Here is a 26,679-nt window from a genome sequence, read left to right on the forward strand (position 1 = left end):
TCCGCTTCCTTCATTGCGCCGGCGCGGGGCCTCGGCCTACCCTGGGCCGGAAGTCCGCCTGCCTTGCGGCGTAGTTCCTGTGCGCCTGAGCTGGCGGCCGGGCCGTCGCTTAGCTGTGACGCCAAGGTGGCGGGAGAGTGAAGCGGGCCTTTCCAGCGTAAGGCCCGGCGTTGGGCTGGTGTGCGGGTCCGACCCGCGGACCCCGCTGCAGCGTCCCGTCCTGCGCCAGCCCCGAGCGGCCCCGAGTGTGTGCGAGGCCAGCACGTACAGCCCGCGCGTAGTCGCGTCTGTGGCTTCGCTCGTCGCGGTCGGCGACCCCTAAGGTGACGGACTGCGGGACTAGAGGGCGGGCACGTCCTGAGCCGCGGGGCTCCGGTGAGGAGGTCGCCTGCCCTCGGCCGCCCGCTCCTCCTGCCTCCGGGGCGTGATGGCCAGCATCACCCAGCTGTTCGACGACTTGTGCGAGGCCCTCCTGCCCGCTGCGCAGCCTCGCCCGGGGCAACGCAGCGTAGACCGCAAGAGGACCAAGCAGAGCCTCAAGAGGGTCGCCTACAATGCGCTCTTCACAAACCTTTTCCAAGAGGACGCTCGCCCGCTGCAGTCCGACTTGTCAAAGCTCCCAGTGAGAAACAAGGTCCTCATGCTGTCCTTCGACCTGAGAGTGGGCGGCCTGGGCCCCGAGGCCGACCGCTTGGAGGAGCTGGTGGAGGGGCTGGAGGCCGCCCCTTGCTGTCCGCTGCTGGAGGTGGGGTCCGTGTTGACCCTCTTGGTTCAGCTAGCAGGGAGTGGCCCGCCTCAAATCCTGCAAAGAAAACGGGACTATTTCTTTAACAACAAGCACGCAGGGAGAAACGTTCCTTACAGTGGTTACGACTGCTGTGATCTGAGCGTGTTTGAAATGGATGTTCAGTCCTTCATCTCCAGAGAGGAGCATTTGTGTCACAGCATGATCCAGGAAACACTTCAGGTGATGGAGGCGGCTCCAGGCACCGCCCTGCCCACTGTTGGTCTCTTCTCATTTGGTGACCCCTGTGGTGACAGGTTTGAGAGAGACACCCGGGTCTCGCTCTTTGGTGCCCTTGTGCACAGCCGCACTTACGACATGGATGTTCGACTGGACTTTCCTCCTGTGCCAGACAGCGCAGACCTCTCTGGACTGGCCATTAAGGTAGTGTTTGTTTTTCCTTCTTCCTCTCCAAGGGAGTGGAAAATGCCGTCTTTGTCCTTTCTTGTATCCTAGTAAAGGTAGAGCAGCTCCAGTCCAGGTCTCCAGGTGGCTGGGCTGTCCCAAGGCAGAGCTGCTGAGAGGGCATGGAGACACCGACCCAGGGATGTGCTACCCCCATTGCAGGCCAAAGCCTTTTACCTAATCCACCAGGCATGTTGTTAAGTCTGCTCTTCTGCCTTCTAGAGCGGCTGTTTAAGTTAATTAAAAGAGGAAGTCTATTGGTTAATTGCAGAAGCCATATTTCACCCACATGTGACAAAGATACTTGTTTATGGTATACGTGCAATTTAGTCTACTGTTTCTTATAACATGGGGTGCTGTTCTCAGTTGAGTAAATTGTTATTTGTATTTATTGCTTTGTAGAAGTCATTAAAAGGATACGTTACGGTTGAGTGGGCCCACTATGTAGTTCAGACTCGCCTTGAACACATTATGTAGCTCAGGCTGGCCTTGAACTTGCGGCAGTCCTCCTGCCTCAGCCCCTGAGTGCTAGGATTACAGGTGTGTGCCACCACACCTGGCTAAGGGTATACTGTTACTAGTCATTTCCTTACTGTGAAATGTTTAGTTTATTTTGAAACATAAATAATGCTATAGCAAACATCATGGTGTACAGAAATTTTTCTACATCTAGTATGACTTTGTGTTTCCTCAGAATGAAACTTTCAGGTGAAAAATATTTCACTGTAAGGTGTTTAAGCCAGGTGTGGTTGCTCACACCTGTGATCCCAGGACCTGTGAGGCTGAGACAGGAGGATTGGCATAAGTTTAAGGCCAGCCACAGGTACATAGTGAGATCCTGTCTCAAAAAAAGTAAAATAAATAAATAAATAAATAAATAAACTCAAAACAGGTAGCCTTAATGTATTACTTTAATTCTGTGATTTATTATGCTATGCATATGTTCTTGAGAAAAATAGAAAAAATGTTCTGTCAGGGCTGCCCCTCTAGTAAGTGGAAGCATGTGGATAAAGTTCCTGGAATCTATCCTAAATAGGTATTCAAACAAAGGAATAGATGGAGATTTACTCTTTCCTGTGGTCTCCAGGTCCCTCAGAGCGTGGATCAGTGGGAAGATGAAGGGTTCCAGTCGGCTTCCAATTTGACTCCTGATTCCCAGTCTGAACCAAGCATGACCCCTGATGTGGACCTGTGGGAAGCTGCGCTCACCTACGAGGTCAGCAAGCGGCGGTGCTGGGAGCGAATTGGATGGTGAGCCTTTCTTTGCCTTTCAGTACCCCCAGCCATGCACCCCATGGCAATGTGGAATGCAGGCATTATTGCTTACTCAGTGACTCCAAGCAGTTGTTTCTGGAAGCTGCTGTGATGGAATCAGGCTGGAAGTTGTAGTAAGCTATTGTGCAACGTTGTCTGAGTCCTGAGAAATGAGAGATGCGGAGGGGAAGGGAGGTCTCAACTACGCCAGTCCCCTTTGGGGAGCACACTTTCCAGTCAGGGCACTCCTTGCCACCAGGGCTGCTGGTCTGCTGGCTGAGAGCTGCCTGGCAGGCTGTGGCATGGGATGCTGACCAAGGAGACTTTTGCACATCTAGAAACCTTGCGAGTAGCACTTTCTGCTGGTGATGTTCCAGTTGTAGCAGCCTTTCCTTAGTTGGCATTTGCAGCTTGGTCCCCATGGAGTGGCTACTCATTCCCTGGGCAGGTTTGAGTCCAGAGGCCTTTGCACTCAAGAGGGACTTCTCAAGATCTTTGCTGGTTTCTTTTGAAAACTCCCAGAATGGGAGTGGAGGATACACATTTCCTAAATGTTTGATCATGGAGCCCTTTTCAGACCCCATCTGCTGGTGAGGCTGTGGGAGACCAGTTTAGGGAATACTGAATTGAGTCCAGGCTGGGGCCCCGGGCCCCGCAAGGGATCTCCTGGAGAGGAGCATGTGATGGGACAGTTATTAAGCACCTGTATGTGCCTGGCACCATGCCCTGGGGGTATCTTTCCTGGAGGAGGTCACCTCCCTTGGGATTCCTCCAGGGATGGCCAGTGCAGTACTGTTGGGAGTTGTCTGGCTTTCCAGGGGCTCCTGTGTCTTGTAATTCTCTTTAGGGCATCAGTCCTGTCTTCTTGTGTGCACAAAGCAAATCTAATGGTCTTGTTCTCTGCCAGCCCCTTGCATGTTTAAAGATTGGCCTTATAGCTTACTGCTGTCTTTTGGAAATATTTGCTAGTCGTAGTTTGTCTGTTAGTTTTTCTAGTCACTGTTTAGGAGACATGGTCTCCCACGGCCCTTTTGACATCTTGTTCCAAACACGCTTATCCCTCTTGGTGTCCTCTGAAAGCACAGAACTGACCACAGAGCTGGTGCTTATACACAGTACAGAACCACTCTGCCATGAAAAAAGATAAACTTGGGCCGGGGATTTAGTTCAGTGATACTGTGCCTGCCTCGAAACCACAAGGTCCTGAGTTCCATCCCTGGTACCAAAAAGAAAGAAAGAAAGAAAGAAAAACTTGAGGCGTTCCTAGGTGAATGGATGCAGTTTGAGAACATGAAGTGAAATAAGTCAGATGCACGTACAAGCTTAAATGTCACATTGTTTCTCTTATATGATAAACTCAAAATATATGTACAAATAAAGAGCAAAATAGGTGATAAAGAAGTAAGGAGAAGTCCAAATAATTCCTCACATCACCTACTTTGTTGTTTCAAAAAATATTTTTTCAAAAATATTTTAATCCATATGCTAATTACTCATTTATACTACTAGTTTTTCTTAGTTCACTGAAAAGAATGCTTTGTGCTATTACCTGTTTGTTTCTTTGTAAGGGTCTTTTTTGTCTATGTCTTGTGCTCTGAGTACTGTTTTTGAGGATCTTGACATGTAGTTCAGAGCAGTCTCTAGCTCCTGATGATCCTCCAGCCTCAGCTTCCTAACTAAGTACTGGGATTACAGGCCTGTACTACCATGCCTGACTGAGTAACTACTTTTAAAGTTATGATGCACAGTGTGTGTGTGTGTGTGTGTGTGTATTTTTTTCTTTTTCTTTTGTACCGGGGATTGAACTCATGACCTTGCACTTGTGAGGCAGGCGTGGTGCCACTGAGATGCATCCCTGGTCCTTTTTTTTCCTTTGGTACCTGATGCACAGTATATTAACTATTGTTACTCTCTTACTTTGTTATGAAATTTTATTTTTTTATTTTAAAAAAAGTAGAGGGCCAGGGATGTAGCTCAATGGCAATAGTGCCTGCCTAGCAAGCGCAAGGCCCTGAGTTTGATTCCTGGTACCAAACAAAAAAAAAGAGAGAGAGAAAAGAACTGACTACAGAGCATCAGTGCTCTGATCAGTGCATTTAGCATAGAGTGCTGACTGAGGAGCACTCTAGTGGACAGGTGTTCTCAAGGGGGCAGGTATTCTCTAGGTGTTTTTTTTTTTTTTAAGATGTTGTCTTGCCATGTTGCTCAGGCTGGCCTCAAACTCCTGGACTCAAATGAACTTCCCAAATAGCTGGACTACACGCATGCACCACAGGCCTGGGCTTCTGAGATGTTTAATTTTAGGATCTTAAATGTAGAGTGCTCCTTCAGAGACCAGGAGACTCGATGTAAATAGAGAGTTGCACTGAGGACGGGTGTGTGTGGTGTGTGAGGTGCGGGTAAAACCTGAGTGTGCAGTGAGGTACAGCGTGTGTGGAGTTCCCTGCATGGTGCACAGTGTCACCCCAGGCCACTCTATCTGCCTGTCCTGTTCAGTAGTAGTGTGATTGTTCTTCTGTGTTATTTTTTGGTATCGGAAATCGAACTCAGGGCCTCATGCTTGCCAGTCAGGTGCTGTGCCAGTGAGCTACATTCCTGGCCCTGATGTGCTCTTTTATGTAAGGACTGTAAAATATATGCTCGGGTTTCCGTCCACACCTTTTCCTAGTGTGCATTTGGACCAGTGTACAGATTTTCAGTTATTTCATCTTCGTTCTGAGATGCTGTCTCCTCTCTGCTGATAACACCCCCTGTTCCTCTTGTGCCTAGGTCCTGGTAGTCTTCTCTCATTCCTGTCCCTAGGATTTGACTGGTATAGGAAGTTCCAGTTGGTGCAGCTGTATGGCGTTTTCCCTTGTGACTGGCTTGCTCACCAGTGTAGTGTTCTCCAGGCTCATCCACATGGCAGGAGGTGTCAGAATTTCCATCCTTTTCATGCCACCCTTTGTTCATTCACTTATCTTTTTTGGATACTTAATTTGCTTCTACTTTTTGGCTGCTGTGATGATGTGAATGATTTATACATAATGTATAAACCTAGTGTTCATTTTTTTTTTTTTTTTTTTTGGTACTGGGGATTGAACTCGGGACCTTGCGTTTGCAAGGCAGGCAGCAGAAAACATAGAGCTAAATCCCTGCCCCCCCCCCCCCGTCTTCATTTTTAATGGGAGAACTGTTGTGAGTGAGTTACCACCCTGAGGACCGAGGGCCTTCTGTGGGTGGTTTCCCAAGGCCAGCCTGGTGAACACTCTGGATATCAGGGCAGGCACCCAGTGGAATTGGGTGCAGCCAGGGCTGATGCTGACAGGCTGGGGAATTGCAGCATTTATGCTTGGTTGTGTCTTGAGGGTGAGTTGAGTCACTCTCCTCCCTTTGATCATGTGAAGTCCTGAGGGGACACGTTTGGCTGCCCTTCTGCTCACTACTCTCCCTTCTGTGTCCCTTGCAGCCCCCCTGGCCACAGAGAGGAGCCCTATCTCACGGAGGCAGGACGGGACACCTTCGACAGGTTCTGCAGGCTCCGCCAAGAGGAGCTGCAGGTGCTCAGTGGGGGCCCCCTGCAGGCCCCGAGGCCCGTGCTAGTGACAGAGCAGGAGCTGGTGAAGGACTCACTGAATGTTCTGCTTGGGGTGGCATCGGCCACATTCTCCCTCTGCCAGGTGAATGACCAGGGTCTCTATCATAGCCGCTGTCAGCCTCTCTGGGTTCTAACATGTTAGTTTATCATCATCCTTTTATAAACTGAATCATAGTGAGATATTTATTGATTCAGTGAAACAACAGAAGCCATACTTCCCTCTGTTCCACTCCTGTCCTTGGTGCCTCACTCTGTGTATGTGGACATCCAGTTGTCCAGCCCCATTGCTTGTATAGAGTGTTCTCATTGGGCATGGTGGTGCACGCCTATAATCCCAGTACTCGGGAGACTGAGGCAGGAGGCTCGCCACAAGTTCAAAGCCAATTTAGGCTACATGGTGAGAGAGACCCTGTCTCCAAAAACCAAAAAAAAAAAAGAAAAGACAAGACCATCCAGATCCTTCCTGAAGGGTCTTGATCTCTTGTGGAAAATTAGTTCATTGGAAATGTGAGGGTTTGTTTCTGGACTCAGGATCTTATCTCCCCATTCTGTGTGTCCTGTCATCAGTCCCATAGAGGTGGCCGATAGGAGCTGTGTGGCAGCCTTGGAACTTCTTGGGGAAGTGCAGATCCTCCAACTTGGTATTTTTGTTGTTTGTGGGTCAGGGTCCAACCCCAGGCCTTGAACATTTATTGAGAGTTTTGATTCCTTTCATCCTTTCTGCAATGTCTTTTAGTTCTTTTTCGGTGGGCTGTGTGTGTGTGCTGAGGATTGAACCCAGAACATTGCACATGCTAGGTACATACTCTACCACTGTGCTGTATCCCCAGCCCGTTTTATTCATTGTATTTGGAGACAGGGTCTCTAAATTGCCCAGGCTGCTTTTGAATTTGCAGTCCTCTTGCCTCAGCCTCCCACTTAGCTGGGATTACAAGCATATGCCATTGTACCCAGCAATGTTTTGTAGTTTCTATTGTACAAAGTACAATGAAAGTATTTTACTTTTTTTTTAAATTGGCGACATGGTCTTGCTATGTAGTTCAGGCTGATCTTGAACTCACTATGTAGCCCCCAGGCTGACTGGGAACTCCTAGTGATTTTCCTGCTTTGTCTCCTGAGTGCTGGGATTACAGGTGTGCACCACCCCACCTGGCAGTATTTTATGTTCTCGCCTAAATTTATTCCTAATTATTTTACTCCTTGGCTGATATTGGAAATTAAATTATTTTCTTATTTTTTTTAATATATTTTTCATGGCTGGTGTATAGAAATGAGCTGGTTTTTGTGTGCTGATTTTTTATTTTTTTATTTTTTGGTACCGGGGATTGAACTCGGGTCCTTGCGCTTGCGCAGCAGGCGATGAAACCACTGAGCTACATCCCTGGCCCTGTGGTGATTTTTTTTTTTTTTTGGACAGGGTCTCACTGTGTAATTCAGGCTGGCCTTGAGCTCACTAGTCCAGCCGGGCCTTTAACTCCTCCTGGTCTTCCTGCCTCAGCCTCCTGAGTGTTGGGATTATAGGCATGTATCTCCAGGCCCAGGCTGTGTGCTGATTTTGTAATCTGCAGCTTTGCTGAATTTATTAGATCTGAACATTTTTTGTGTGGATTCTTGAGTGTTCTACATATAAGAGTGTGCCATCTAAAACCAAGTAATTTTGCTCCTTGTTTTACAATTTGGATAAATTTTATTTTATTATTTCTTTTTTTTTTTATGTTGGGGATAGAACCCAGGGCATTGTGTATGCTGGGTGAATGCTCTACCACTGAGCCATACTCCCAGCCTAGGTATTTTCTTATATTTTATTTTGTTAAATCAGTGGGATCGTCCCCATTTTGATTTTAGTAATTTGGTTTTTGGTTTTTTTGGTACCGGGGCTCAAACTCGGGTCTTTCCGCTTGCAGGGCAGGTGATGGAACCACTGAGCTAAATCCCCGGCAGATTTTAGTAATCTGAATGTTTTTTTCATACTCATTTTTTTTCTTATTCATTCTAGCTAAAGGTTTGTTAGTTTGTTAACCTTTTCAAAGAAATAGCTTTTAGGGCTAGGGTATAGCTTATAGTAGAGCCCAGCATGTGTGAGGCCCTGGATTCAATCTCCAGCAGTGAAAAAAGAAAGACAGGGAGGGAGGGAGAAATCAGCTTTTAGTTTAGTTGATCCTGTTGTGTTTCTATTCTTTATCTTATCTCTGCTCTGTGTTATTTCTTTCCTCCTGATAGTTTTGGGGTGACTAGCAGTTAGCTTTTCACAATTGATTGGACATTTCTTTCTCAGTGTAGCCACTTAGAGCTGTCACTTTCCTGCCACATTGATTTCACTGAATCCCATAGATTGGTTGTCCTGAGCCTCTTGTAGGTTGTTCCCACCCCCAGAGCTATAAACAGTGTTGAGGGGGACACACTGTGACGAGTCTTTGTATATCTCCCATTGTTTCTTTTGGACATGGCCCTGGGAGCTGAAGTATCAGATCTAGCAGCAAATCTGTTTTTAAAGGGTCTGTCCCTAAGAAGGCTTGTGTTTCCTTCTTGGTTTTTTTTTTTTTTTGGTACTGGGGATCGAACTTGGGACCTTGCGCTTGCAAGGCAGGCACCGGAACCACTGAGCTAAATCCCCGGCCCTTGTGTTTCCTTCTTGTGTTGTGGGGAAGTAGTTGTTGGAGGTGTCCGTTTCCCTGTACCCTTTCCACAGCTGGAAGGTGTCTTTATGTATCGTCAGTGAAGAACTACTGTATATCTTTCTCCAGTTTGTCTGTCTTTTATTACTAGGAGGGAGGCCCTTTGGGGCATGCTTTTTTTGTGTGTGTGGTCCCAGGGATCGAACTGAGGACCTTGCACTTGTGAGGCAGTTGTGGTACCACTGAGCTAAATCCTCGGCCCCTGGGGTATGCTTTGGAGGGATCTGCCTTTTGCTTTTGGAACTTCCTGCTGGTGTGTCTTGGAGGGCCTGGTGGCAGCATTTGGGGTCTGGGTGCCTGGCCTCTGGACCCTCTCTGTCTCTAGCCAGCTCAGGCCTTCGTGGTGGCCCGAGGTGTCCATGTGTCGGGCGCCTCCCCTGAGAGCATCAGCAGCATCCTGTCAGAGGTGGCAGCGTATGGGACCTGCTACACGCGCCTCAGCCACTTCTCCCTGCAGCCCGCCCTGGGCTCCTCCTGCAGCAGGGGCCTGGTGTTCCAGGTACGCCTTCATGTTCTGGAGCAGAGGGTCTGGGAGACCCACCTTTAGGAGGGGTGCTGGTGATGGGCTACACTTCTTCCATTGTCCCAGTGGAACCTGGGGCTAGCATGTCTGGGCCAGGTGCCCCCCTGTTCTGTACATGGCAGGGTGGTCCTAACTCTCAGGGTGCCCCGAGTGAGCCTGTCTGCCTTCCACAGTCCATGTTTTGTGGAAAGCCTACAGCTAGCTCTGTGTGGGTGGATTCCGGAGGAGAGCCGGGCACACCTTCGAGGGGTGTGGAAGCCCCAAGGGGACCCAAGGCTGCAGACCTTAGGGCACAGGTCACAGTGGGCACCCAGGGTTTAGAAAGGCCATAGTTCCTGGTCGTCCCACACACATGGGCAGGCCAGGCCAGGCCAGGTCACTGGGGTGGTGGACAGGGGTCATTCCTGGCCGCCTCATTTTGGGGAACTTGGGGGCTGTGTGCTGTGCTGCCTGTGGTTCCAGCAGAGCTGGCATCTGGGGTGGGGCTGGGCCTGTTTTCCGGGCTCCTGTCCTCCTGTGCCATAGCTGCAGGGTGGGCTACTGCAGGTTCAGCAACATCCCTGCCCTGGCCCTCACCCATAGGCCTTCACCAGCGGCCTGCGAAGGTACCTGCAGTATTACCGAGCTTGTGTCCTCGCCACCCCGCCCACCCTGAGCCTCCTCACCATTGGCTTTCTCTTCAAGAAGCTGGGCCGGCAGCTCCGGTGAGCCTCAGCATAGTCCTGGTATCAGGTCTGGGGCACAGGCGTGGCCTGCTAGGGCAGAGGGCCCCCCTGGGGATGATGGAGTTTGGCTCTTTAAGTCACTGATGGCCCTTGCATGGTGCAGCCCTGCCTGGCCTGGGCCCCAGCAATGGGGCTTGTGGATGTGGCCTCAGTTGGCTCACTAGCCCTGTGGAAACAATGGGCCGTGTCCCCGGACAGGTGCTGTCAGAGAAAAGAGAGGCAGGGGCTGGGGGAGTTCATGTTCCAGGCAGCAAGGGGACTGAGGGTAGAGTTGGGGCCAGGCACAGTATAGGAGGGGTCTGGCCAGAAGCCAGTCCCCTGGGGGGGTGTGAAGATACACAGGGACTTTGGTCTTTGGTCTGGTCCAGCCTGGGGACCCTGCACCCCATCACCTGTGATCTGGCCTTTGGTCTAGGTACTTGGCTGAGCTCTGTGGTGTTGGTGCCATGCTCCTGGGAACTGGCGGAGGAGAGCCTAGGGCTGTGTTCCCCACTGTGAGTTTTCAGCTCTGCCGAGGGTGCTGGCTTCGGGCGGGGTGGCATCCATGCAAAGCTCTGCAGTGACCTTCACCTCTGCAGGGCGTGAGGCTGCTGTCCTACCTCTACCAGGAGGCGTTGGACAACTGCAGCAATGAGCACTACCCCGTGCTGCTGTCCCTACTGAAGACAAGCTGTGAACCCTACACACGGTGGGTGCCTAGGTGGGCGGCCACACAGGGACTCGGACTGGGTATCTTGGTGGGACCCTCCCCCACCCCACCCCCTTTTACTCTGCCTGGCTGCTGTGCAGGTTCATCCGTGACTGGGTGTACAGCGGGGTCCTCGGAGACGTCTATGGGGAATTTATGATCCAGGGGAACGATGAGTACCTCGGCTGCAGAGGTGGGTGTCTGTGGCTGCTGGGTGGGGCCTGGCGCCTCAGAGCAGGGCCACAGCAACTGCAGACCCTGCACTTTACATCCGTGTAGACAAGTCTTACTGGACCCATGGCTTCGCGCTTATTTCCAAAGAGGTGGAAGACTGCGTCCCGGTGTTCCTGAGGCACGTGGCACACGATGTGTACATCTGCGGGAAGACCATCAACCTGCTGAAGCTCTGCTGTCCTCAGGTGAGGCCCTGAGCCCACACAGCAACAAGGGGGGAACTGGAAGCCGGCCATCCAGGGATGACACTGGCTGGTGGCAGCAATATGTCTCTGTGTGAGGGGTGGGAGATCTCACGGACATCTTGGCCTCTGCTAAAGGGTCTTCTGTGGGAATCTGGTATTGGACCCATCTAGTGGCTCCTGGGGCGAGGCCCCATGTGCTGGGCAGGGGCTGTCCGATACTCACATCGGGGACACTTGCTGCATGTCACTGATGAGGGTGATGCTGCCCCGGTGGTAAGGGATGCATAGGTTCTGAGCAGAAGCGTGTGCCTGTCCCTGTGTGTGTTATGTCCCAGCCCTGCCCGTCCTTGCATCCGTGCATGCTCACCGCAGCCCCTCCCTGGCAGCACTACCTCTGTTGGTCGGACATCCCTGTCCCTCGCATCTCAGTGATTTTCTCCCTGGAGGAGCTGAAGGAGGTCGAGAAGGACTGCGCAGTGTACGTGGGGCGCATGGAGCGGGTGGCCCGCCACAGCTCCATCAGCAAGGAGGAGAAGGTGCTTTGATGCAGGCCTCGGGCTAGCTGAGTAAGACGGGGTGGCTCCTTTAGGCACTCTGAGTGCGGTGTGCAGGTGGGGACACCAGCAGTGTTAGAAATGTGTCCTGGAAAACAAAAGAAAAGAAAAAAAAAAAGAAATTGTCCTGGAGCTAGGTGCCCAGAGCAGGGGCTCTTTTCCTTCTCCCTGAGTTGGTGGCTTTGCCAATTGCGGAGCTCCACAGTGGCCTCCCAGGGACCCCTGGGTGAAGGCAAGACAGGCATCTCAGGACAGCAGGGTCGGGATTCCTGCTCAGGTGACTTCTCCTGCCCAGAGGGGACGAGTGGCTGGAGTGGGGCCACTGTTCTCCAGCATTCTCTGGGAGCGAGTGGAGAGCAGGTCAGTGCCATTCCCAGGAAAACCCTCCTGGTCTGGTTTCTGGTAGGGGCGGCAGGGAGCCCCTCTCCAAGGCCCTCAGTCCCCTCCAGTGGGCACAGCCTGGGAGGCTCAGCCCTGATGACTGAGAGTGCTTTACCTCCAGTCAGGTACCTGGAGCCAAAGGCCCCCTGACCTCGCCCTGTGCTCTCACAGTGGTGGTGGAGACATTATACCTGCTGACCCTGATCTGTGCAGCCCCTCTCCAGGGCCAAGCTAGGGAATGGGAAAGAATTGGATGCTTTGTTTGTTGACTTTTAGGAATTACGTATGGAAATTGCAAAACAAGAATTAATTGCCCATGCTCGGGAGGCGGCTTCCAGGGTCCTTCGTGAACTCAGTGGTGAGCATGGCTCCACATTTCCCAGTATGGTTTTGGGGCCCTCCTGAGGCTCCTCCTGACCATGCCCCTCCCCTGCCCAATGTAGACCGGCAGACCTCGGAACAGATGGCCTTGGACACCCGGAAGCGAGAGCAGTTCCAGCGGCTGAAGGAACAGTTTGTGAAGGACCAGGAGGTGGGTGGGCCCAGCCTCTGGGGGCTCTGGCTCCGGGAATCCACATTTAGCAAACAAGGCTGTGTGTGTTGTGTAGCGGCGCCTGGCGGCCAGACAGGAAGAGCTAGATGAGGACTTCAGCTACGCCCCCGAGGCCCTGGAGGAGGAGCTGGAGAAGAAAGCCAGGTGTGGCTGCGTGGCAGGGTGGCGGCTGGGCATGGCTTGGCAGGCTCTGGGCTGGTTTGGTCTTAGTGATGGTCAGTTTGTTTTCTGTTCTGAAACGCTGAAGGCACACACCAAGGTACACAAGTGGGTGTGCTGAGTGGTTAGGGCCATGCTCTACCTGTGGGCTTCCTCAGCTGTCCCAGAGGCTCCTTGTGGACTTGGGTCCAGGCAAGGTACACACGGAGTGATGCTATCCTGTCTCTATTCATTCTTCTTCATTGTAAGTAGCTTCTGTGTGTTACTATCCAGCAGAGGACGGCCATCTGGCTGGCAGAGCTGCTGGGAGTCCATCTCTGTGTGGTATCAGTAGCTTCTTCCCTAAACTGGGGCCTCACTGTTTCAGTGGGAGCCCTGCCTTGGAGGGCAGCTTCTTCCCAGCCGGTGTGTGATGCTCCACTGTCCCAGCCTTCAGTGCTGCTCATGGTACAGGTGGAGTTGTACCTTGAGGTCATGCCAGGTGTGCCATGCCATTGTGACCACTTGTGCTTATGTTCAGGAACTGGGTACGGTGGCCATGTTCTTGGCTTATGGTGGCCAAATTGGAGATGGCCACTTCTGTTTGGGCCCAGCTGCCTGCCAGTAGGAAGCTCAGGTCTCTGGGTCTGCACCGCTTCTGCTCTGGGTGCTGTTGTGCATAGGTCTTCCGGTCCTCTGGTATTTGGGTCTGCAGAGCAGGAAGATGGCTGCTGTTGGGGAAGGGAGCCCCTCTCCAGAGGGTGGGGCCCAGCTCCTGCTCTGGTGGGGCCTTTTGGTATATGCAGCAGATGTTTGCTGCCTCCTTTTTGGGTACTAGCCTGCCATGGCCTCCTTGTCTGGAAGGGAAAAAAAGACCCACCTGACAAGCTCAAAGCCTGTGGGAAGAGGGAGGTCAAGGCCAGCACCAGGTCACCTGGGAACCTGCTGGACAGTGTGGAGGGATGAGGTGACCATGTCCTCTGATGGCTCCAGGCAGGCACTGGTTGACCACTATAGCAAGTTGTCCGCAGAGGCAGCTCGTCGGGAACAGAAGGCCCTGTGGAGAGTCCAGAGGCACCGTCTGGGAAGTGCGAGGCTTCATTTTCTTCTAGATGATGAGAAGTGCCTTCAGGTACCTCGGGATGTCAGCATCTGGTTCTCTGCCCCTGCATGTAGACCCTGGTTCTCCTGGCTGTAGGAGTGCTTTTGCCTTACTCTGGGGCTGTGCAGGTACAGGGTGTGGAGCTGGTGGTTAACTTAGCCTTGTGTGGTGGTTGAGGGATGCTGTGTGGAGGCCATGAGTGCTGGTGCCAGTGTTGCGGTCATTCTCTGAAGCTGCCACCTCATCTGCTGGGTTGCATTTCAGGAGATGCTGAGAGACATGTCTGAGGCTTGCCGGCCACAGGAGCCACTGGGTGTCCTCCCACTTGCACGCTCCCAGGTGAGGGGCTGGCCCAGGACCTGGGGCTCCCTGCTGGTGCTCTGAGCTGGATGCACCTGGCCTGGATGTCCCTGTGTCCTTTGGCACATAGTAGGTAGGGTCACGGTTGCAGACCTGACTGAGGGACAAAGTTATATGGCCAGAGGGAAAAGGAGCAGACTGGCTCCAGTGTGCACTTCCATTTCAGGTCCTGTCTGCAAGTCCTGAGCACTCAGATGGAGGCCAGAGCTGTGATCCAGGACCCCCCAAGCAGCCCGAGGATTACCTGGGCAGGCTGAATGCACCAGCGCTGCAGCCCCTGCAGTCTCCAGCAGAGGGGGCCAGGCCGTTCTCTGCTGGCCTCAGCATCACCGACTTCCTGCCTGCAGGCTCAGGGGCAGAGCAGCCTGTGCAGGACGGGACTCCTCTCCTTGATCACGCGCTGCAGGCCATCTGCTCAGACCTGTTCCTCTCACCCACAGTAAAGGCACCCTCAGCAGAGGGGACACTGCCTGTGCAGCCACAGGAATATGATTTTAGTACCATTCTGAGGCCAGCTCCGATTGCCTTGCTTTCACCAGAGTCCCCACAGGCTGTCAAAGGCAGTGAGGAACAGCAGCTGTGGGTGGACACACGTGTGACGCCGGATGAGTGTGCACCAGACACTCAGGTGCCTCTGCCGTGCCCGCTGAGGCATGGTGCTACACAGGAGTCCAGCAGCCAGCCCCCTGGGTGGTCCCCCTCAACCACGTTAGAGGCAACTGCTCCAGCAGAGGACTGTGCTGCTGGAACAGCTGCCTCCCGGCCACGCTGGAACATCCATGGCCATGTGTCGGATGCCAGCATCCGGGTTGGGGAGAACGTGTCAGATGTGGCTGCCTCCCGGCCACGCTGGAACGTCCACGGCCATGTGTCAGATGCCAGCATCCGGGTTGGAGAGAATGTGTCAGATGTGGCTGCCTCCCGGCCACGCTGGAACATCCACGGCCATGTGTCAGATGCCAGCATCCGGGTTGGGGAGAACGTGTCAGATGTGGCTGCCTCCCGGCCACGTTGGAATATCCATGGGCATGTCTCAGACGCCAGCATCCAAATCGGGGAAACCGTGTCAGATGTGGCTTCTTCCTGGCCATGCTGGGATGCCCACACCACCCAGCCTACATTCCTAGAGCCTGAGTCCAACCCTCCCAGGCTGCCCTACAGCCGCCCTAGCCACAGGTCCCAGCCAGGCAGCCTGGAAATAGAGAGCCCTGCTCTGGAATGTGGGCCACCACTGCGCACAGAAGCAGAGCCTGCCACCAGATCCCCTGGAGCAGGCAGTTGGGAGGATGGTGGCGTCCAGGACTTGCCCTTTGCTGTGGCCAAGCCGGGTGCTCTGGGAGAGAGTGTCCTCCAGGAGCCAGGTGAGGCAGCTGCTGTGGGTTCCAGGGCCTGAGGGTGCAGTCTGTCAAGCTGCCCACACGCTCCTTGTTCTTGGGGTCTGCGATGCTGAGGGACATGGAGGCTGCTTGGGCCAGCCCCACGCTGTTGCCTCAGTGGCACTTGTCTGATGCCTTCCTACCTGTTTGTGTCTGCTCAGGCCCAGGGTGGAGCAGGGACACCGAGGACCTGTCACCACGCCGGCCTCTGGACTCGCAGGTCAGGGGGGGACACGGCCTGGGGATCACGTGGAGGGCCTGGGAGCAGAGCTAGGGAGCAGTCCTTTGAGGTCAGCTTCTACAGGAAGACACAGCTGCCCCAGGGTGTCCTGGCCCCGGTGAGGTGGAGGCGGAGGCAGACACAGAGGTGGAGGCCCGGCGCCAGGGTGAGGAGCAGGCCTACCTGGCTGGCCTGGCAAGGCTGTACCACCTGGAGCAGTACCCGGACAGCTACGAGGCCATGTGTGAGTACACAGCACAGCAGGCAGCGCCCTGGGCCAGTGCTTCCTGCGTCACAGTGAGTCTGTGTTGTCTCACAGCGGAGCCCCCCGTCGCCCAGCTCGTCCATCATGTACTGCCCCGGGCCTTCACCTTCCCCGTGGACCCCCAGGTCCAGCCGGCCGTGGGTGAGACTGCAGTGCAGCTGAGCGAGCTGCTGACACTGCCTGTGCTCATGAAGTGCTCCCTCACAGCCCCGCTGGCTGCCCAGTGAGTCCCCACCCACGCCCCCTCCCTGCCACTCCCAGGCCCCTGCCCACCTCTGACTCCGGGGCCCTCCTGCCAGTGTCTCCTTGGTAAATAAAGCTGCGGTGGACTACTTCTTTGTGGAGCTGCACCTGGAGTCACACTTCGAGGCGCTGCGGCACTTTCTGCTGATGGAGGATGGGGAGTTCGCACAGTCCCTTAGCGACCTGCTCTTTGAGAAGGTGACCCTGGCGGGGTGGGAACCATGGGAGGGGCCTGGCCCCTGGCCTGAGGCCCAAGGCCCACCCAGCAGAGCTGGGGCACAGGGTAGGTCTTGGGACACGTTTCTCCCCTGCCCAGCTTGGGGCCGGGCAGACTCCTGGGGAGTTGCTCAGCCCACTGGCCCTCAACTGCATCCTGAGCAAGGCCCTGCAGTGCAGCCTCCGTGGGGACTCGCCACATGCTGCTGGACTCTCCTTTGCCCTCAAGCACCTGCCTGAGGTCTTCGCCCCCAACACGCCAGACGTGCTGAGCTGCCTGGAGCTCAGGTACAAGGTCAGCAGCGCCACCCGGGGCTGGAGGGAGCCTGTGTGGGCAAGCACTGACAGGGCTTCCCGAGCAGGTGGACTGGCCGCTCAACATCATCATCACCGAGAGCTGCCTGAGCAAGTACGGTGCCATCTTCTCCTTCCTCCTGCAGCTGAAGCTCATGATGTGGACACTGAAGGACATCTGCTTCCACCTTAAGCGCACAGGTGAGGACACATGAAGCTCACCTGCCCACCTGGCCCTGTGGGCCTTCGCTGCCCCTCACTTGGGTCCCTGCCCTCTGCTCAGCCCTTGTGAGCCATGCGGCTGGCTCAGTGCAGTTCCGCCAGCTGCAGCTGTTCAAGCATGAGATGCAGCACTTTGTGAAGGTCACCCAGGGCTACATTGCCAACCAGATCCTGCATGTCAGTTGGTGCGAGTTCAGGGCCCGGCTGGCCACAGTAAGCAACCTGGAAGAGATCCAGCGTGCCCATGCTGAGTACCTACACAAGGCTGTCTTCAGGTGGGGTGCAGCCATGGGGGGTGTTGGGGTCCTGGGGGTGGAGGGTGGGGCAGCTCACTGTGCCCATGCCCACCTTAGGGGTCTGCTGACGGAGAAGGCAGCACCTGTTATGAACATCATCCATAGCATCTTCAGCCTGGTGCTCAAGTTTCGCAGCCAGCTCATCTCCCAGGCCTGGGGGCCAGCTACTGGCCCCCAGGGCACAGAGCACCCCAACTTCGCCCTCATGCAGCAGTCCTACAGCACCTTCAAGTACTACTCCCATTTCCTCTTCAAAGGTAATCCTCCCTTGAGGTGGGCAGGACGGTGGCCAGGCTGGGGCACATGCTGAACAGCCCTCTGCCCTCCAGTGGTGACCAAGCTGGTGAACCGAGGCTACCAGCCCCACCTGGAGGACTTCCTGCTGCGCATCAATTTCAACAGCTACTACCAGGATGCATGAGCAGTGCCCAGGGTTAGGGTGCATAGTGACCAGGGACAGGCTGAGGAAGCTGCTTTATTTGGGGAGCACGGAGAAAGAGGGGTGGCCTTGTGCCCTCTGTCACCTACAAGCACTTGGTGGGGCCTTAGTCCTTGTGGCTACTGGATCAGGGTAGCACTGCTGAGGTAGCATCGGACAGAAACAGGTCAGGTCCTGACTAGACGTCTCTGCCGTCATGAAGAGCGCGTGGGCGGCCGCAGTCTCAGCAGTGCATGTGGCCTCAGGAGACTCCTGGGGTGTGGAGGACCCCAGGCTGCTACGAGGATCATGTCACACAGAGCTCAGCTGCCCAGAGTGGGGGTTTGCTGCTGTAGGATGGCCGCCTGCTGGCTACTGTGGCAGCCCCATCAGGGCCTGTGGCCTTGGGGGCCTCAGCAAGCTCCCCCTCCTGGCAGTAAGGAGACTCCAGTAGCTTCAGCACCTGCCGGACCTAGGGGAGAGCAGGGTAAGGGGTGCTGGCTGGCTGCCCACCCTCTCCCTCCCAGGGGCAGGGACAGGTGTGCTTGCCTCTGAGAAGTCCCCGTTTTCAGCAGCCTCGATGGCATTCTGTGCAATGTAGTTCCGCAGGACATACTTGGGGTTGCTGGCATGCATCACACGTGTGCGCTCTGCTTGCCAGGTGGCAGTGTCACCAGCGTCTCCCCTGTCCTTGTCCAGCCGGGCTCTGGAGTCACCCCAGATCCCCCATCAGGCCCGGTGGCCATGTCCCTGGGGTGGTGCCCACGGCCCAGAACAACTCACCTGTAGTCTCGCAGCCAGGCAGCCCAGTGGGTGCTGTTGCGACTCTGTAGCTCCTCCGAGGTCAGGTGCTGCAGCTGAGACTGGTGGTCTACACGCTCCAGCTCCTTGGTGACGTTGGCCTGGGTGCCGATGAGCGCAAAGAGCTGTGGGTTGGACTGGGCCAGCATCAGCATCATGGAGAGCTGGCTGCAGGGAGGGTGGCAGTGTCAGCCAGGGCTCAGCTGGAGGGCAGTGGGATGCTGTCTGTGGCCTGCATCTGCACCCATATGCTGAGTGTTGGCCCTGTGCAGTCAGTCACTGCTCCCACTAAAGTCCTTTCTGCATTACCTACCTGTGGCTTCTTCATTGTCTCATGGCACATAGGGCAGCACATCCTGTGGGGGTGGGTGAGGGGCATGGGTGTTCTGGGGAGACCACCGGTTACTCACACGTGAGTGCCCCCGACCTTTCCTCTGACTAGTGTACCCATCAGTGCCCAGCAGGACCAAATGCCCCACCCCAAGAGGGCAGCTGCTGGACCCAAGGCACCTGTGTAGACCCCACCTGCCTGATGTCCCCTGGGTCCTTCACTTCCTGATGCTCCTCCCCTTCTAACAACAAACTCCAAGGAGGTGAGGCTGCTACGCACCGCGGGTCCATCTGGGGCCGAAAGGCGAGCCGCAGCTCTTCTAGGGAGGCACACTGTGAGGCCAGCACACTCAGGAACTCAGCCAGGCCTGGTGCCTCTGGCTCAGGTGGGAAGGAGCTCAGCAAGCAGAAGGTGTTGGTGAAGTCGGCCCCTGGAACATGGTTTGGTCAGCACCGAGGCAGGTGCCAGCCCCCTTCCCTTCACAGGTGCTGAGCCCACCTGCCAGCCATCAACACCCCCCCCCGCCCCCGTGACCCACAGGTCCACGCAGAGGTCTGGTCCATGCAGGCCCTGGCCCTGACCACCTGACAGGACAGTCAAATAGAGCCATGGCAACCCCTAAGGAAACACCTGAACAACAGACAAATGAAAAGGGGCTCCAAGCAGGATGCTGCCAAAAAATCAACTAAGCAAAAGCATCAGTGGAGAAAATGAGAGATTATACAAAGCGGGGAGACATATAGAAAACAGCAAAATGGCCTAAGTACTCCAAGCGAGTAATTTTTGTAACAGTGAATGGACCTCAGCAGTCAAAAGGCAGGTTGGCAGAATGGATAAAAAGACATGATCCTAGGGATTTAGCTCAGTGGTTTCACTGCCTGCTGCGCAAGCGCAAGGACCTGAGTTTGATCCTGGGTACAAAAAAAAAAAAAAAAAAAGACATGATCCTATGCCAGGAATGATGGTGCATGCTTGTAACCCCAGCACTTGGGAGGCTGAGGCAAGAGGACCATTGAGAATTCAATGGCAGCTTGAACTACACAGTGAGACCTTGTCTCAAAACAAGAAAAACTCCAACCCCAAAACAAAACCCATGATCCAGCCAGGTATGCTGACACATGCCTGTTATCCCAAGACTTAGAAGGCTGCAGGAAGAGGATCATGAGTTCAGGGCTATCCTGTGCTACTAGTGAGTTGAAGGTTGACCTGGAATACATAGCAAAGACTGTCTCAAAACAAACCATGATCCAACTCTACCATGTATAGGAGATTTGCTTTAAACAGTTTGTAAGTGAAAGGAAGGAACATTGAATGCAAACATTACATTCAATGTAATCTGGAGTTTACATTGGTAATATTAGTGCCAGTCAAGAATAAAAATAAAAAGGGCTGGGGTGTAGGTAGACTGCCTACCATATCCAAGTATGGGGAGAAAATGCAGAGACAAGAGTGTTATATAGTGATAATTCATTAAAAAAAGATGTAAACATAAGCCTGCACGCCTGGAATCCCAGCGCTCTAGGAGGCTGAGGCAGGTGGATCTCAAGTTTGAGCCTGGGCAACTTTGTAAGACTCTGGATTCCACATAAGGTGTTAGGATGTAGCTCAGTGCGTAGGTCCTGGGTTCAAACCCCACTATCGTGGGAAAATAAACATGAAATTTATGAACCAACATCACACATGAAACATACAGAACAGAAGGAGAGATTCAGTGAAGATTTGGAGTCCTTAATGTGCTACTTTTCAATAGTGGACAGAGCACTGAGATCAATATACAGGATCTGAAGAACAATCCAGCTGACTGGACCAGCTGGCCAGCAAGAACAGGACACAGCATTCTTGGTCCACACAGGGCATTTCTCTAGGGCACACTGGAGCAAGTTTAGTAATTTAAAAAGACTGGTATATTCTCCAGCCAAAATAGAATAAGGCTAGGAATTACTTAAAAATGTGTACACTTGATACCTGTGGTGGTGCATGCCCATAAATCTCAGCACTCAGAAGGCTGAGGCGGGAGGATCACTGAGTTTGAGGCCATCCTGTGCTACACAGTTAAAGACCAGACTAAACTATATAAGGAGATCCTGTCTTTGAAAAATAAAAGATCCCTCGTACTGCCCCCAAAAGAAAAAACAGTCCACAGAGTGAACTGGTTTCCACAGTGACAACACAGGCTGAGTGCATTGCGCACTCGCTTACCAGTCAGGTGCATGGTCTCTAGGAGCTTGGCTACCAGTGCACTGTCTTCCTCCTGTTCGCCCCGCACGAGGCCCAGCTTCCTACGCATCTTCTGCAGGTAGTGCTTCTGGAATTCAGTGTCAAACTCCTCGGCCACAATGGCCCTGCCCAGGACAAGGGGCAGCTCGGGCTCCAGCGCCTCAGCCAGCTTCTGCAGGTTCCACTTGCACACCTCAGGCTGCTTGCTGTATGTGTAGCGCCCAGCGTTGTCAGAGGCATTGCACACATGGTCAGGGTCATACCTGTTACAGGCCAAGGGACATGGTTCCGTCAGAGGACATGCCAAGGTTGGTTCCTGTGTGGCCACCATCCTGTTGTCCCATCCCTGCAGCTCTAGGCCAAGGGGTCTAGGTGGCTCTGATCTGTGAAGCAACCCTTTCTAAAATGCTAAAACAAGTTGAGTTGCACAGTCCTGAAATTGTAGCTACGTGGGAGGCTGAGGCAGGAGGATCACAAGTTCCAGACCAGCCTGTAACTCAGTGATTTAGCAAGACTCTGTTTTAAAATAAAAGGCTAGGGATACAGCTGGGTAGGACAGTGCTCCTGGGTTCAATCCCCTCCCCAGTACTACAGAATAGCTCACTGAAGTAAATAAAATGTTAAGACAGCTCATGGTGCTTTGCTCAAACCCTCAGGGCATTTCTGCTCCAGAAGGGGCTGACCTAGCACTTCTGAGAACTACACACTGAAGAAAGCATGGCAGCAGCTGTACTCACCCAGCCTGGGGCTTCTGCACCTCCCCCACTGCCCCTGTGAGCTCATGCTGCAGTGTCGGGCCACTCGCCTGTCCAGGAAGCCGAAGGGCCCATAGTCCATGGTAAGCCCCATGATGCTCATGTTGTCGGTGTTCAGCACACCATGGCAGAAGCCCACACACTGCCACTCAGCCACCATCCGGGCTGTGCGTCTCGTGACCTGGGGCAGGACAGGCACTGGTTGCTGCTCCCTTAGCACTCACACACATATATACCCTGGCCAGTGGCGTTACTCTGAGCCATTCTTCCCAGGGATGTTGTGGGCTTTGCCAGGGATCTCCCTGACAAAATCCCTCACAGGATTTGAGGAGTGAGGGTATTTGCCCTTGCTTCTGCATATACCCTAGAAAATCAGGCCATGGAGACCCAGGCCCAGGGGAAGACCTCATGAGAGCCTGCCTGAGTCCAGATTCTTTGCCTTGAACACAGCTGTCCCATTTCCATGCTGCCAGGTTGGCCACCAACCATGCTCCCCACCCAGCCCCAGCCAGACAGCTGCAGTGGCACATGGCACCAGTCACCCTGAGAATGAGGCCCCAGGTTGCAAGGTCTTACTGAGTACCCACAGGCCCCATGTGTACGACGCCATGTATGTACTGTCTGGAGTGGGCCAAGCAGGCCCCATATTCATCTCCTGGCTCCTATGGCCCATCCCATACCTACAGTGTGGGACACAGAGCAGCTGCTGCAGGATGGGGCCCCAGATGCCTGCTCAGTGCCCATGTCTGCTGACCAGCTTGGCTGCTACAGTCCAAGTGCCACATCACCAGTGGACTATGTCTGGCCCTGCTGTAGCTGCCTCATGGTCCACTTCCTCCTGGAAAAGGTCTTACCTATCCCAGCCCCTAGGCTCTTGAGGGTTACAGGCTCAAGCCAGGCCAGGTGAAGCCCAGGACTCCCATAGGCTGGATGTGATGGGACAGTACTACCAGGTCACATGCAAGCACTGCACTCTCTGGGTGAAGGCAGGGTCTGCCTGAGTCACTCTCAAATCCATCAGCACTGACTAGTACCACCGAGTGCTCTTACTCCAGCAGGTCCCTGGTGACAGCTTCACTGGCCCTGTGGGGACTGGCACAGCCCTCCTGCCGCTGCCTCCACCACCCCAACCAGGCTTCCCACATTTCAGTCTCCCTATTCATGAGGCCATGATGGTGATAGGCCCAGTGATGGCAGGGCTGCTGGGTATGAGCCTTTGCACACTACTCAGAACAGCCGTGGCCAGAAGCAGGCGGGCCAAGGGCTAGCCATAGGGGCCACATGGCCTCCACCCACCTCCCGGAAGAAGGCAGCATTCCTTGGCACACGGTCACTGTCGAAGGTGTGGGTAGCCTGGATTTCAGGGTAGAAAGAGCTGATCACATAATCGAGCAGCTGGACTCGGATGTCATTCCGCTCCACGCTGGGCCCTGCACGCCCTGTGTGCTCATCAGCCGGCTTAAAGATCTCAAAGGATCCAAACCTGGAGGGAAGACCCAGGTGTTGAACAAGTCAGATACACCCAGCCCCTCCAAAGACAAGGAGAGAAGGAAGCTTTTGGAGAACTTGCAGCCCATGGCAGGGCAGCACCCAGTTGGACAGGGACCATTGGCACACAGCTCGAGGGATGCCAGGGCTCAGAAATTGCCATAAGTGTTTATTTCCTGCACCTCAACTCTGTGGGGTGGGGGTGGGGATTCTGGCCGGGACTGGCATGGTTTTCAATGGCTTGCCAGGCATTTGGGGACACATTTGGTTGTCATAACTGGGGTTGCTACTGGCAACGAGTGGGCAAAGGCTAGTGACAGACATCATCCAAGGCACAGGACATCTTCACCCATTGTCACCAGCGCTGCATAGACAAGGGCAGCCCAGGGTGAGGTGGGTGTTGGCTCTGGGTCCTTCCAACACCCTAGTGGTCAGGAAAAGCCAAACACAGACACAGCCTGCCTCAGGTGTGGGCAGCTGGTGGTCATCCAGGGCCTGGCAGGACAGGTGAGCCACAGCCCAGCCCAGGTCTGGCCTCCTGACTACTCTGGGTCCAGGGAACCAGTTCTGAAAGAGTTGAATGTCAGATGGCAGAGACAGGAGTAGGCAGAAAGGACTGTGGATAAGAAGCCTGGACCACCCAGAAGGAGTACAGGCCGGGGGCACTGCCACACACTCGTGATGATGCCGCAGAGGCCACTTCCTGGCCACTGCTAGGTGGTTCTTTGTCATAAACTCGGCTGTGCGCTTTCCTGAGTCCCTCTGCATGGCAGTGCCTCCTAGGAAGCGGCCCAGGGTCCCGCCTGAGCTGCCCTGCCTGGCACTTCCAACTGTAACCAAGGAACAAACAGTGGCAGGAACCGACCAGGGTTCCTGGCACTGTCACCTTGTGCAACTGCTCTGTGGATTCCAGACTGCATTGACCCAAATCTCCCAGCCTCTGAGAGCAAGCACGTGTAGATAGGCCTCAAGTAACCCAGCATTACCTTATGAAAGTAGGAGCTATACGCAACACAACTGTGCACTTTTCATATTTTGGATTACCATCATAGAATACGTCTCGAATCACTGTGGACTTGGATGTGACGCAGGCCCCAGCCCGGGTGGTGGGGATCCCCAGGTGGAACATGGCCTCGCTGCACAGGAACTCGCGGATGCTCGACCTCAGGACTTTGCGACCATCGGCCTGTCTGAAGTTAAATATAGAGGTTACTGTGCCATCAGGCGGTTTCCCTCCCAAGGGAAGAAGTATCTTAACAGCTTTTTAAAAAGAAAAGTGTCCCCCCATCCTGAGTTGGGGACTGAACTGGAGCATGCTAGGTAAGTGCTACCACTGAGCTACAACCCCAGCCCTTTTTAATTTTTTCAGACAATCTTGCTAAGTCACTAAGTTGTCTGGGCTGAGCTTGAACTTGAACTTATCTTCCTGCCTCAGCCTTCCAGAATGGTGGGATAATAAGCACCTGAGATGCTGCCTCAAAATAAAAAGGTCTAGGGACCTCTCATGGGGGTAAGGAAGAACCAGCTTCTGAGAACGTGGCCTGAGATATGAGGATGGGGCCCAGTGGTCATGTCAGTGGCTGAAGGGAGAGGGGATGAAAGGCATGGATCTAGAATGAATAACCACAAGATGCCAACTTCCACACGTTTTGTTATTCAACAAGCATTTAAAGAGTATGGACACAGATAGGAAGTTAGTAGTGAACACTGCTGAGTAGCCAGGATGCAGGACTACAGATCTGGACCCAGGCCTGCCTTGGACAACAATGTGCCCTCCAGAGGCAGGGTTGGTCTTAAGAGCTACTGTCCCCTGATCCCCCAGGTGGCATTTGGAGGAAAGGGCTGGACAGCAGCCCTTCGCCCCCGGCACTGGCCTGGCGCCAGGGCTGGTTGCCTCAGTAAACACCAATGAGTGCCACTGTGGAACAGGCTCCAAAGTCCCCGGCGTGTTTACAGGGCAGAGCACAGCCAGCCAGTGGGAGATGCTTTCCCACTCTACACCAGTCAGTCGTGGTCCCTGGGAGGTTCCTATCCTTTGCGGCCACCGACCACCTCCCTGTCCAGCTCCTTCGCCCTCACAAGAGCTGTGCCCGCTCCGTGAGGCTTCAGGCTCCAAGCCACGAGGAAAGCGCCACGAGCGTCAAGGCTGGAGCCCCGCCCGCCCGAGTCCGCCTCCCCCGGCCCTACACACCTGGAGAAGGCCGTGGGGCCGGCGCCCTTGAGCTGCAGCTCCCAGCGCTCCCCCGTCGCCGTGCACACCTCGCCCAGGTACATGGCGGCGCCGTCGCCCAGCTGCCCGGCGAACTGACCAAACTGGTGGCCGCAGTAGCAGTGCGCGGCGGGCTCGGCGCCTGGCAGCAGCGCGTTGCCGCTGAAGAAGAGCGCGGCCTCGGCCTCGGCGTCCGCGTCAGGCTCAGGCAGCCCCAGCAGCGCCAGTGCGCGGCTCGACAGCGCCACAACGCGCGGCTCCCGCAGCGGGGTGGGGCGCGCGCGGCTGAAGCAGGCCCCGGGCACAGGCCGCGGCACGGACGGGGCGCCCTCTGGGCCGGGCGGCGGCGTCTCCACAGGCAGCGCGCGCAGGGCCTGGTTGTCGAAGCGCAACCCCGCCAGCCAGCGCGGCGCGGCCTCCATGGCGGCGGAGCGGGACGCGGGCGGTGGCCGGGCGCGGGCGGCCACCGGAGAGGCACGGAGCGTGGCCCTAACCAAGGCCATCCGCTCAGCCGGAAGCGTGGCCGCCCGGAGCGGAAGCCCCGCCGCGCCTGCGCGGACTGCGTCCCTGGAACCGTGGTTCTGATTGGCTGCCTCGATCTTGTCCGTAGTGACCCACAGGCTAAGGTCCGCGAAGCTGTGGCCTAGGTGACACGCGGAGGGACGTCCCCAAAGACCTCCGCGGCGCCCCCAAGTCGGGCCGGCAGTTCTGGACCCTGCACCGACAGAAGGGACTGAGGCTGAGGACTGCTGGGTCAGGGCTCCCGCGGCAGCGGCTGGACACTGAGGCCATACCTGTGGGTGTTGTCTCTGACCGTGACCCAGTAGGAGCTGGCCAGTTAAAACCTTCCCGGCACCACTCTGGGCCAGCAGGAGCCACGGGGCGAGAGCGGGCCTTCTAGGGGCCTGACTCCACACTGCAGGCCAGGACTTGGTCCCTGGTGCCTCCCTGGATACCTCGAGTCACCCTGTTCTGAAAAATAACCTGTCTGCTTGTTCTCCCACCTTCTATGTCTCTGTTACTGTTAGTCCTTGAGGGCAGCGACCTAGATGATGGAGTGCTCGTTCCCCCAGGACAGCACCCAGTGCCGAGAACCCTAGGGACACCCACATGCCCAGATACTCCTGGGGGGCCAGAACTTTGGGCAGGTGCTGCAGGATGAATGGGATGCCTTTGTGGTGCTGACCTGG

At 54.8% G+C, this 26,679-nt stretch overlaps 2 protein-coding genes across 11 annotated transcripts; one reads left to right on the top strand and one right to left on the bottom strand.

Annotated features, from left to right (window-relative positions):
- Positions 1-17: 17 nt before the first annotated feature.
- On the top strand, positions 18-18,801 carry Tubgcp6 (tubulin gamma complex component 6). Of its 8 annotated transcripts, none has more exons than XM_087213632.1 (25): positions 18-1,168; positions 2,277-2,440; positions 5,892-6,102; positions 9,021-9,194; positions 9,801-9,922; positions 10,359-10,437; positions 10,522-10,631; positions 10,733-10,824; positions 10,911-11,050; positions 11,386-11,586; positions 12,262-12,343; positions 12,429-12,517; positions 12,594-12,682; positions 13,670-13,808; positions 14,043-14,117; positions 14,305-15,499; positions 15,676-15,734; positions 15,819-15,978; positions 16,054-16,222; positions 16,299-16,440; positions 16,559-16,753; positions 16,821-16,953; positions 17,036-17,249; positions 17,328-17,527; positions 17,600-18,801. In XM_087213632.1, the coding sequence occupies exons 1-25, from the start codon at positions 428-430 to the stop codon at positions 17,689-17,691; spliced, it is 5,067 nt and encodes a 1,688-aa protein (XP_087069758.1). In that variant the 5' UTR covers positions 18-427; the 3' UTR covers positions 17,692-18,801. The 8 variants fall into 8 exon arrangements, 7 of the variants coding, with proteins under 7 accessions (XP_087069758.1, XP_087069759.1, XP_087069756.1 ...); XM_087213633.1 differs by having other exon boundaries at positions 11,437-11,586; XR_015452198.1 differs by having other exon boundaries at positions 15,819-16,222; positions 16,559-16,746.
- Positions 17,730-26,154, bottom strand: Selenoo (selenoprotein O). Of its 3 annotated transcripts, XR_002395197.2 has the most exons (10): positions 25,472-26,154; positions 24,267-24,470; positions 23,089-23,275; positions 21,843-21,973; positions 21,020-21,300; positions 19,100-19,250; positions 18,803-18,845; positions 18,472-18,657; positions 18,238-18,394; positions 17,730-18,160 (listed from the first exon to the last, which is right to left on the bottom strand). XR_002395197.2 is itself a non-coding variant. In XM_004845336.4 (9 exons), exons 1-9 carry the CDS (start codon positions 25,990-25,992, stop codon positions 17,987-17,989), a joined length of 1,992 nt encoding a protein of 663 aa, XP_004845393.3. In that variant the 5' UTR covers positions 25,993-26,154; the 3' UTR covers positions 17,730-17,986. The 3 variants fall into 3 exon arrangements, 2 of the variants coding, with proteins under 2 accessions (XP_004845393.3, XP_021114409.1); XM_004845336.4 differs by lacking the exon at positions 18,803-18,845; XM_021258750.2 differs by lacking the exon at positions 17,730-18,160 and having other exon boundaries at positions 18,330-18,657.
- Positions 26,155-26,679: the final 525 nt, after the last annotated feature.

Source organism: Heterocephalus glaber, unplaced genomic scaffold (genome assembly GCF_053883595.1).
Source record: "Heterocephalus glaber isolate CG9 unplaced genomic scaffold, H.glaber_assembly_v1.0 deba00001444, whole genome shotgun sequence".
NCBI classification, from domain to species: Eukaryota; Metazoa; Chordata; class Mammalia; order Rodentia; family Bathyergidae; genus Heterocephalus; species Heterocephalus glaber.